Here is a 12145-nt window from a genome sequence, read left to right as displayed (position 1 = left end):
GAGTTTCCTCAAAAAATGTCAGCAAATACGGTTTCAGTGCGTCTTTCAAAAGCTTTGTAGTCTTTCTTTCCCTCTTAATTGTCAGGCTCCCAGTTCTTCCTTGTGTATTGCCATCCTTAGTCTACACTGTGATAGCATAGCATGTGGCCACCAGCTTATAGAGCACTGCTGCAGATTGTCCCGTGGTCTGATTAACCCCGAAGTGGATGCCGGGCTTCTCATGGACATCATGAAACAACTACTTTTCAGTGCCAAGATGATGTTTGTCAAAGCTGGAAGGAGCCAGGATCTAGCTGTGTGTGACAGGTAAAGTGCCAGATGTCCTTTAGGACTCACAAGAGTCTTGTCAAGACCTTTAGTCTTACGTATCTTTTTGAAGAGGCAGTCAAGCAGTGTTAAGAAGAGAGGTGCTGTTTAGTGTTCCTAAAGGCTACACGTATTCAGAAAAGTTATTGAGAAAACTGGATTCTGAGTAGAGCTGTTTGCACTGACTATTTAAATTTGCTACCTCTGCTGTTAGGGATCTTTTTGGTCTAATGTTTTGTTGGTTTTAGCGATTTATTTAGTATAAGGTTTTACAGTGGAACTTGTTAGGAACTGGAACCTTATTCCTTCCTAGAGCTTCACGTCAAGAGGAATATAGCAAGAAGTAGAATATAGGGCTTCCAACCTGTTGGATAAATAATCCTCAAAATTAGACTCAGATCTTTTCTGTCTTCAGTTTTGTTTATAGGTTGCATTGAGGAATGCACTAACCCGTACATTCAAGTGAGAAGTGGGTAGCAGCAGCAGTAAAAGGAGTCTAAGACAGTGCATTAATTTATGAAGATTAATCTGAAAGGCTAGTGTGAAACTTGGAAGTACCAGTGATTGAGAACCACCATTGTAAAAGATGTCTTGTGCCTACGAGGCCCAAAAGATACTTGTTTAGTTTTGTTAGGGCATGAAAGCATGTTGAATGTATATGTGCTCATTCAGTTTCTGCTTGCTTTTCTCCTTCCTAATAGTTACATCAGCAAGGTGGATGTGCTGAATATTTTGGTTGCTGCTGCCTATCGCCCTGTTCCATCTCTGGATCAGATTCTGCAGCCAGCAGCTGTGACAAGGCTAAGAAATCGGCTTTTGGAAGCAGAATATTATCAGTTGGCTGTTGAGGTAAAAGTAGTGGAGGAAATGAAGATATTAAGTCCTGCTTTTTAATAATCTTACTGTTTTTGTTTGTATTCCCCCTTGATTTTAATTCATGTGATGTATGTAACAGACAACACTTTAAAATACAAAGTAGTTACTCAACTTTGGTCACAATTGAGGGATTATATTTTGAGAAGGTGCACCCTTTTCCCCTGATGTTTAATGTTAATTTCTTTGCTATGAGGTGCTTTCTGCTGGGGGCCAGTTGGCCCCAAGGGAAGTGGTATGGGAGCCCCATTGCTTGGGAGAGTTAACCTGAAAGGATGTAAAATAAGGAATACAATTTATGGAGGAATCCTGAATCTGATAGGAAAGCTAGGACCTCCAGTCCAGTAGGTATTGGTTTTCCGCAGCTTCTACCCTTGTGCGATTCCATAATAATACCTAAAGTCCCTGCTAGAACTTTGACATGCATTCACATGTGAAACAGCTGTGGTGAGTAAAGCTTTGAGAGCTTTACTGTACTTTGAGAGCCTATATACTAACACCAGGAGCATGAGGAGCAAGCAGGAGGAGCTAGAGCTCCTACTCTCCATTGTGCATTATGTTCTAGTAGGGATTACGGAGACCTGGTGGGATGCCTCACGACTGGAGTGTAGCTGTAGAGGGCTACACCCTGCATAGAAGGGACTGGGTGGAGAAGAAAGGTGGAGGTGTTGCTCACTATGTGAAAGAGCAGCACACCTCCTTGGAGGCTGACATCGGCTCCAAAAATGGACAGCTTAAAACCCTCTCTGGGTCAAGTTGCAGGGAGGGGGCGTGGACGCATGGTAAGAGAGACCTAACTGTAGGTGTATACTACAGACCACCAAACCGGGGGGAGGAACTTGATCTTGATTTCGCCTGAGAATTGACCGAGGCCCCACATGCACATGACATGGTCATCATGGACAATTTTAATTATCCAGACATCTCCTGGTAGGAACACTGGGCCTAGTTGGATCGGTCGCGATCCTTCCTGATCTGTGTCAAGGAGCTCTTCCTGACTCAGGAGGTGCATGGGCCAACCAGAGGTGGCACTCTGCTAGACTTGGTCCTGGCCAAAGGAGACGACCTGGTGACCTTCTTAAATATAGAGGGAAGTCTGGGTGACGGCGACCATGAAACCATCATGTTCACTATCCAACATAAGGTAGACAAATCAGATAGCAGAATTGAAGTCTTGGACTTCAAAAATACAATTTTCAACAGGTTTAGGTCACTAGTAGAGCAAGTGCTGCTTGACCAGGGACTGAAGGCAAAAGATGTGCATGAAGAGTGGTTGTTCCTTAAGGATGCGATCCTTGAAGGCCAAAGGTAGTCCATTTCCATGAAGAGAAAAGGTTACAGAAGAGCTGGGAAGCCCTCTTGGCTAAACAGGGAAATCACGGTCCTCTTAAGAAAGAAGAAAGAGGCTTATAAACAATGGAAGCTCGGGGCGGGCCCCAAGGAGGACTATTCCACAATGGACCGCATTTGCAAGGAACAGATAAGAGGCTAAAGCAGTGACCAAACTTAGATTAGCAACGGGAATCAAGGACAACAAGAAGTTCTTCTTTAAGTACATAGGGAACAGGAGGAAAACAAATAGGAGTGTGGAGCCATTGCTCAGCAACTCAGGAGAGCTGGCTACCAGCACCCAGGAGAAAGCTGAACTCCTGAATGACTACTTTGCTTCCATCTTTCACTGGACCAAGGGGAAAATTATGCCAAGTAGACTACAGGATGAGCACGGTAGGAATAATCGCTTTCCTACTATTACAGTAGAATCAAGGACTCTATGTGCGATCAGCTTGCAGAAAGTAAGATTCTGAATAACAGCCAGCGTGGCTTTGTCACAGGCAGGTCTTGCCTTACCAACCTCATCTCCTTCTATGACCAGGTAACTTGCCACCTGGACATGAGAGCAGGTTGACATTGTATACCTTGACTTCCAAAAGGCCTTTGATCTAGTATCCTTGTGAGAAAATTGGAGGATTGTGGGCTTAACTCCAAGACAGTCAGGTGGGTGAGAAACTGGCTGCAGGATAGAACCTGGAGAGTCGTAGTGAACAGATCTGTGTCATCCTGGTGACAAGTGGACAGCAGTATCCTGCAGGGGTCAGTGCTCGGTCCAGTACTTTTCAACATCTTTATTAACAATTTGGATGTGGGGGTGAAGAGCTCACTGGCCAAGTTTGCAGATGACACCAAGTTATGAGGGAGCATGGTCACGCTTGAAGATAAGCTATAGTTACAGGTGGACCTAGACAAGCTAGCAAGCTGGGCAGATCGAGAAATGTAAAGTCCTCCACCTTGGGACAAGCAACCCCCAACACACCTACAGGCTTGGCGGCACCAAGCTGACTAGCACCATGAATGAAAGGGACCTGGGGGTAATAATAGATCACAGTATGAATATGAGCTGGCAGTTCAATGCTGTAGCCAGTAGGGCAAATAATACTCTCGCATGCATCAATCAATGCATCTCCAGCAAAGCCAAGGAGGTAATTCTTCCACTCTGCTCAGCACTGGTGAGACCACAGCTGGAGTACTGCATCTGGTTCTGGGCACCACACTTTAACAAGGATGTGGACAAGTTTGAGCGAGTCCAAAGAAGAACCACCCATATGATCAGTCTTAAAAGGCAAGCCATACAATGAAAGGCTGAGGGATCTGGGACTCTTCAGCCTAAAGAAAAGGCTGAGAGGGGACCTGGTAGCAGCTTAGTGCTACACTAGGAGAGTACATCAAGAGCGTGGTGAGCAACTGTTCACCAGGGCACCCAAGGGGAGAACCAGGAGTGTAAAGGCCACAAACTCCTGGAAAATCGATTCAGGTGCAACATTAGGAAAAACTTCTTTACAGTTACAGTGGCCAGACTGTGAAATAAGCTCCCTCCAGAGGTGGTGCAATTGCCTACCCTGGGAATCTTCAAGAGGAGACTGGACAGTCACCTTGCTGGGGTCACCTGACACCCAGTTATTTTTCCTGCTTGGTGCAGGGGGCTGGACCCAATGATCTTTCAAGCTCCCTTCCAGCCTCACAATCTATGAATCTACGAGCTCCTTGGGTGTGGATTATTCTGTCTGCCTCCTCCCAGTCCCCATGATTTCTTAGGCCTCTTTTGTGGCATCACAGTTCATCATTATGGAGACGATTATAAAGCCACAAACAAGATTAGGACTGCTGAGAGGGCAGGGAACAAGTGGCAGCAATAGATGAACTGTTAAAGCTAAATGGTCCATGTGTGCCCACATTTAAAACTAGAATGGATGCAAAACCCAGGAATTCAACGTACAGCGGAATCCTGCATCCGGTAGGAAAGCAAGGACTTCCAGTAAATAGATCTTTCTTATCTACACCTTCTGTGCTCCTGTGATTCCATTTGTGCTTAATGACATCCTGAGTCCCTGCTAAGAGGACTTTGACTTCCTTTCACTTGTGAGACAACTAAGAGGGTAAAACTTTATGAGCTTGTTAGGTTGTGGCATACACTTTCTCTGAATCCTCTCAATGCCCATGATTTCATAAGCCTTTCTTTTATGTTCATTATTCTAGAGATAATCACAATTCATTTTTTTATTAAAAATAATGATATCACCAATAAGATTAGGATTTACAGGAGAGGAGGGAATACGCAGCAGCAATAAGTGAACTGTTAATCGAAAACAGTCTCTGCACGTAAACCCTTCCACTAAAGATCCTTCGGACTGTGTTTCAACCAGTGAAATTGCATGAAACTGAATTTTGCTGTTAAGAATCAATAGTTGTTTACAGTAGAAACTACAACTTTCCATCTAGACTAAATACCCATCCAGTAATAAAACACACACAAAAAATCTCCGCTGAAGGAGAAAATTTTACCTTCATGAATTTAATTTTTTTTTTACTAATCTTTCCTTGATTTCTGGTAGGTTTTTAAACTCTTTCATTACATGTGCAGTAGGAAGATTTTTCCAAATTCAGAATTTGTTAGAAGTGCAGTAATTGGCAAATAGTTGCTAATTAGGAATTAGTAGATGTGTGTGTTTTTTGCAATAATTAACATCTTTCTTCTTTGGGCAGTAGAATGTCATGGATCTAGCCTGGGAACCTTGTGCTATATTTATCATGTACTACTAATCAATGGTTTGGGTTTAGGTTTCTACGAAGACGGGGCTGGATCCCAGTGGAGCATGGCATGCCTGGGGCATGGCTTGCCTTAAAGCTGGGACCTTAAGTGCAGCAAGAGAGAAATTTAGCCGATGCCTAAAACCACCTCTTGACCTGAACCAGCTGAATCATGGCTCAAGGCTGGTCCAAGATGTGATTCAGTATTTGGAGTCCACAGTGAAACCCATATTGTTGGTGGTAAGAGCCTGTTATTCTACTCCCTCTTCTCTCCACCCTCAAAAGACTGTACCAAAACTGTCAAAGTGCTCAGGCTTTGGTGCAGGCTTTCAGGGAAGGTATATATCTAGAGTATTTTTATAGAAGTAAATGCTGGAGGAGTGTCATGGAATTGTTTTTCTCTTTGACATGCATTGGAATGGGTAGTGCTAGGTTTTGCACCACAAATGCTGAAAGTGATGGAGATGCTACACTGGCTGCATCCCACAGAGGAGCTAGGAATCGCCGTATTTCCCCTCTGCAACATTCTTTATTTAGAATGCATGTGATTCGGATTTGCTGTAAGCTATATGTAGGTACCAAAATTATTCAGACCCCTAGTAATGCTTTGAATTTAAGTCAGCCAATATTCCAAAATATCCTTTGCCAATGCTGGTGCTGAAATTTATAAACAGATGGCACATCTGGGAATTGAGTGCATGTTTGAATGTCCACTGTGCTGCATATCAGCAGTGAAAACTTAAAATACACTTCTATCCATTCTGGAGAACAGAAGCATATACCTACAACCTTGCATAAGTATCTTTGTTATTAGTGGGTCAAATCATTTGTCTGGGTAGTTTGGATGGAGTTTCATTCCACCTGTAAAAGAAGAGAGGAGGTTGGATGGAAAACATAGGCTGTAGAGAGGATTAACCCTACACAACACCCCTTTTGTTTAATCCTTCTTGGAAATTTCTATATAGCTTATTCTCTTTCTTAACAGCAGGATGATGACTACTTTGCCACCCTGAGAGAGCTGGAAGCAACACTAAGGACGCAAAGTCTGTCTCTGGAAATGGTATCTGAAGGGAAGATCCAACACAATAGCTACTATCAGGAGTGTTTGTTTTATTTACACAATTATGGCACCAACCTAGGAATTATAAGCTTTTACATGAGACATGACTGCATGCGAGAAGCACTGCTACATTTGTTAAATAAGGTGAGTAATGGAATAGGTGAATGATTAGATTTTCTTCTATCTAAATGAAAGCTTAATAAGCAGCAAGGAGTTCTTCAGAGATCATTCAAAATGGCAACCAGGATTGTGCAACATCTGTGCCAACTCTACAGAATCCTAAACTCCTCTATTCCTATTGAGGCTGTAAATTGTGTTTTGACTGGTAGCAACACCACAAGTTTATTCCAGAAAACTGACCTCTGGTACAAGGTTAATTTATGAAAATGAAGAACCTTGTAATATCACCCCATTGTCATACCAAAGGAGAAGTAGGTAGGGCAGAGAAAGCTGATCTGTACTGCCCTGTGTCATTCATTGTGCTCACATCAGGACTCCCAAACCTTTGTTCTCAGAGCCAAAATCCCAGGCCGGCTATTATGCAGTTCAGTTGGAAGTGTCTTTTTGGTTTCTGACATGCAAAGAACCCTAAGCTATCATCAAAGTGGCCTTCTCTGTCTATTGCCACAGCCGAGAGCTTATTTAATCAGAACGTGGTTTATCAAGAACAGGACTGTGTTCTTGTATCTGTAAATTAGGGAACCCAGCAGCTGTAGCAGTCTAGGCCAGTGTTTCCCACCTAGTGCGCCGTGGCACAAAAATGTGCTATCAGAAATGAACAGGTGTGCTGGGGAATTTTGCCATGGCAATGAGCTACAATAGGTATGAGGGTGGGGAATGCCTTAATAGGTGTGCCATCAAAAATTTTTATTAATGTAAGTGTGCCTTGGGCTGGAAAAGGTTGGGAAATACTGGTGTAGATTTAGGTGAATCTGGTGAAAGTAATGCTTTCTATTTATGACTGTACAGAAACTTCCCTGAGATTGGAGGGCTTCAGAATGCACAAAAAGATAAGCACTGGTGGAGCAAGGAGATACTATTTTTGTGAATGACACGAAGAAGACTTTTGCTTCTTCAATCCTCTTTAGGAATATGGAAAGGGTGATTGAGGGGAGGGGAACAATACAGATTTTGGTCTCCAGAAATACAAATCGAGAACTCAGCAGCGTGAAAGCCGCTGAAAAATTAAAAATCTCTGAGGTGTTTTGGGATTGTACTTTTTGTTCATTGACCTTTCTGGAACTCACATAAGTCTTAGAGAAAACATTCCTTAAAATACCCAATTCTATTATCTCCCAACTTTTAATTAGTTTAATAATAAATAATTACCATATTTTCTCACATACCACACATACACACACCCTACTTTTTCCCCACAAACCAGCTGTTGGAAACTTTCACACATGTGCTAAGTAAGGAAATACTGTACAGTAATAGCAGCTTTTGCCAGGGGAAAGAGAAAATAAGGCTGCCTGTGCTGCACAGGGCCGTAGCGCCAAGCTGTGGACAGTAGGAATCCTGCATGCTCACTGCACTTGAGGGTGTCCCTCCAGCATATACACAGGATTACTTTCTCTTTCCTACCCCCCACTCCACACAGACTCCCATTTCACTTGATCACAGGGGACACTGTCAAGCTGCTGCTCAGGCAGAACCTGCTGCTACATGCACTGCTGCTAAGGAGGAATTTGTCCACAGACAGCGAGCAACAAGGGGTTTAACAAAGTAGCCACAGGTTGTTTCTCCCTTCTACTGCAGCTGCAGAGGGTTTGTCTTATTGGGGTGAGGGGTGGTATGCAAGCAGATATGACAGCCAAGTGGCCTTATCAGCTCTGCTTTCACCAGTGTGGTCTAATTAGCTGCAGTTGAGGATGCCTGTTCTCAGCCCATATTTTCAGCTGCTTGTTCAGATTTGCCTTTAGACTGCATCCTTCCTTCTGTCATCTTAGAAGTAAATTCTCTTTGAAGAGAACACTCTTTGAGAGGTCATTGATGAGAGGCAGTCGTTCTACCAACTACAGGTTTCAAGTGCTTCAGAACAACTCGAGGTGAAAACCGAGTACTGAAGCTTGGGTATCGAGACTTAAAACGACAGCCCAGTGAAACCTGATGCAACCAGTGATATGTTTGGAACTATGATTGCAGTTCAGTAGGGGGGGATGTATATTAACATGTTACTTTGTCATCACTGAATAATTTTATGAAAATATTTCTGTGCATATTGGGTTTTATAACTTGCACTGGGTAATCAGCTTAAATTCCAAAGCCATTCAGTCCCCTGAACATGGGGATTTAAGTACTGTAGCAGTGCCCTTTTTAAAAAGAGTTTACTGGATTCCTTAGCAGGGATGGAGCCACCTTCTTTCCATAATATTAACCTTTCTGTCATTGGTGTTCTCTCACACTTCATGAGATGTCCATTCCTGCAGCTGGTGGCCTGAGGCTTTCTTTTCACCTGTTGTAGGAGTGTCCTTCAGAAGTCTTCATTGAAGGGATTTTTGTCCCAAGTTATAAAAGTGGAAAACTGCACATGTTGGAGAACTTGCTGGAAACCATTGATCCAGGGCTGGAAAGCTGGGGCATCTACTTGATTGCAGCCTGCAAACACTTGCAGAAGAAAAATTACTACCACATTCTGTATGAATTGCAGCAGTTTATGAAGGTAAGATGAGGGTAGACAGGTACTTCCTCACTGATGAAATACTGAGTACAGCCCTCCCGCCCCACCCCCTGAAGGAAGGGTAGTATATGAACATGCCTTGGTAAGGTTATATTTTTATCTGAATTTCATCTAGTTTCTTTTTTCTAACTTTATTTGTTAATGATCCCAGCTTATCAAATAATATATTTATCACTTGAAGATATATCCAATCCCCTAAAAAATAAATACAGATATTTATCTTCTATCAGCAATGCCACCATAACCCAAATCAGTGTCCACAGAAGTCATGGTCTTCTTTTCGATTTTCCTTTATGTTTCTGTCAGTATTAAGCTTTTGTGTTTCTTCATCTCTGAATAATAACTCGCCCCCTCCTTTTCCATAGAACTCTGCATAATACAAATCTATCTCATTATCTTCTACTCATCTCTGCTTTTAAATTTTAGATTTATTCTAAATTTGTTCTTAAGTTTATTCTAAACTTGTTCATAGAATTTGCCTGTCAGTATTTAAAAAAAAAAAAAAAAATCATTTTTGGGTTTGGAGACAGGAGAAGACCTTCTTGGCAAATTGCAAAAATGTTCACCAGTTTTTCAAATAAGCATCTTTTTGCTTTCTCCCCTGTAGGGCACTGGCTTAATAGGACAAATTCTTCCTTTACTAAAATTTTCCAAACTTTTTTGAAAACAGGCACTGACTTTTTAGGGGTGTCATGTCTCTTCCAAACTCTTGTAATTGTAATTGCAGCCACTAGGAAATGTGTGATCCATTCCCTGTGACGCATGTTATAGAGGTCTCAGATTTTAATAGGAACAAGTTTCTTCCTATACTTTCCACCCCATACTGTTGGGTAATGATGCTGTGCTCTAAATACTTGTTTTATCTCAACCTGGTGGTGGCAACGTTTCTGCGATGGGTCAAATATTTCATGTGTGTTCAGTTTTGTATATAACCTTTGTGATTCGTGTGTTGAATGAGCCTATATTAGCACTTTGTTCCTGTTTTCATGTCTTCCTTATTGTAGGGTTGCCTTGTGGCTGGCAAATCCTTGTGCTTTACTGATATACAACAGGGTCTTTTTATGTTAACTCTTTAAGAGTATAACCTACTAGGAATTTTCTGATTGTATAAAAAACAAGGTAGCTCCTTATTATGACATCAGGACACTGTCTAGTCACTTCTGCTGTGCTTATTGTCATGGATTTGGTCTCATGACCCCCTTCCCCCTCCTTTCAAAGATGATTTTTCATGTTTGTCCTAGGATCATGTCCGTGCTGCTATGACCTGCATTAGATTCTTCACTCACAAGGCAAAGTCTTACACAGAGCTGGGAGACAAGCAGAAATGGCTCCTGAAAGTCAAGGACCATCTCAAAGTCTATCTGCAAGAGGTTTCAAGGAGTTCAGGAAGGAAAAAAATTGTTTGCACTTTTCGGAAGAAAATGTCTGCAGTGGATGTTTCAAGGTACCTGCAGAACAGAAAATGAAATTCTGGGGAAGAGGTTTCACTTGCAATTGTCTTGATTAGAGAAAGCATTTGTGTATTAGGTCAAGCTTAGCCAAACAGAACCTTTTATTTCTTTTTCTTTTTTTTTCCTACCACGGGTGTGAGATGAATAATATATTTCTTAACCAAGACCATCACTTGTGGCATTGTCAGGTTGTGTAGCACCCACCCTTGAATACAACAGTTAAACTGAAAAAAGCAGTAGTCCAGGGGTGTCAAACTCATCAGACCCTGTGGGATGGATGATGATTATGGGGCTGGTCCATGGACTGGATGAGTGGTGCTGGGCTAATCCACACTAGATTGGGTCCACAGATCAGCCCCATGTGTCATGTGCCAGACTGGCCCTGCATGCAGCACCTATGCCACATGCAGCATGCAAATTCAGTCCAAGATCCACTGTCATGAGTCTTGGGCAGCCAGGTCTGGGCTCACTTGGGGATCCAGATGCTGATCAGGGTCAGGAGGAGTGAAAAGAATCCAGGGACAAATCAAGTCAGGAAGCCAGTCTGAGAGCAGGATGTTAAGAACAAGCCAGATTGGAAAACCAAGAGATCAGGCAGAGAGGGAGTCAGGTCAAGCAGCCAGGAGATTAGGCAGACAGCAGAACACAAGCTGGAGTGAACAGCAAAGCATCCTGGGATCAGGTTGAACCCATTTACCTGGACACTTTGGTGACAGAGTGGGAGGAGGGCTAGGCCCTGATGGAGGCTTCAGGCCAGCTATGTCCAATCTGGGTGGTCAGCTATAGGGGCAGCAGGCCAGGATGAGTGACTGCTGGTTAGGCCAAGGACCTGGGTTCAAGGTCACAGTCTGCCCAAAGGCAGCACCCCATGGGCTGTACCTTTGCAGTAGATTATGCTCTGTTTACATTTATCTGTCTAAAATTGTTACCCAGACAGCAGTCAACTCTTGCAGTCCCATTCTGGGTCACGGTTGGTTTGTTTCTGGGAGCCCTAACTGAATTCTCATATTTTCAAATGTTGGAACTTTAGTTTAGCCATACTTTTTCTAACATTTGGAGCACTTGTAATGACAGCTTTCCTATGTGCATGTTTGTTTTGGTTCTGCTACAGCTTTTTCTTTTTTTCCCCAACTGAACTCCTGCTTAACCAAGGTGTGTGCACCTGGGGATCCAAATTCCCCTGCTGCTCTTTTTCTGGAATTAAGTGCTTTTTCTTTTTTTGGTGCTTGAGTAATGCTAAGAAGCATTCACCTGAGGTTCACAATGCATGTGAAATGCATAGTTCCGGAGAGCATTTCACTGTTGCAGGCGGCACTAGACAAAATAGTCTAAAATATTAATACTGTTCCTACTGTATATCCATGTTGGCTGCAGCTGAGATCCCATTTTTGTTTAGTTCAGTCATTCCCGTTTTGAGACCCCTTTTTTTTTTTAAGAACATGTAGTACCTGGGGATTGAAGTCTCCATTACTGGTTGCGTGAATGCTCCTTTATGTTTAGCAAACTGAGAATTTTCTCCCCACGTAGGCACATCAACACAGTAGAGCTCCAAATGGAAGTGACCAAGTTCCTGCATCGATGTGAGAGCTCAGGGACCTCTCAGCTAACTGGCTTACCCTTGCCCACGCTCTTTGGAAATAATAACATGAAGATGGATGTAGCTTGCAAGGTATTGGCAGCCAGTTAAAATGT

The 12145-nt window shown here is 42.8% G+C and overlaps 1 protein-coding gene across 1 annotated transcript in view; it reads left to right on the top strand.

The window, feature by feature from the left end:
* Window positions 1–12145, top strand: part of ZFYVE26 (zinc finger FYVE-type containing 26) — a 69171-nt gene that overhangs the window by 48857 nt on the left and 8169 nt on the right. Inside the window, 7 exon segments of the mRNA XM_025201367.1 lie at window positions 82–306; window positions 1008–1155; window positions 5293–5502; window positions 6248–6466; window positions 8787–8984; window positions 10244–10446; window positions 11981–12122. Coding sequence (XP_025057152.1) covers window positions 82–306; window positions 1008–1155; window positions 5293–5502; window positions 6248–6466; window positions 8787–8984; window positions 10244–10446; window positions 11981–12122 — 1345 coding nt within the window.

This window comes from Alligator sinensis, unplaced genomic scaffold, assembly GCF_000455745.1.
Source record: "Alligator sinensis unplaced genomic scaffold, ASM45574v1 scaffold768_5, whole genome shotgun sequence".
NCBI classification, from domain to species: Eukaryota; Metazoa; Chordata; order Crocodylia; family Alligatoridae; genus Alligator; species Alligator sinensis.
This window is presented reverse-complemented; position numbering and strand designations above follow the sequence as displayed.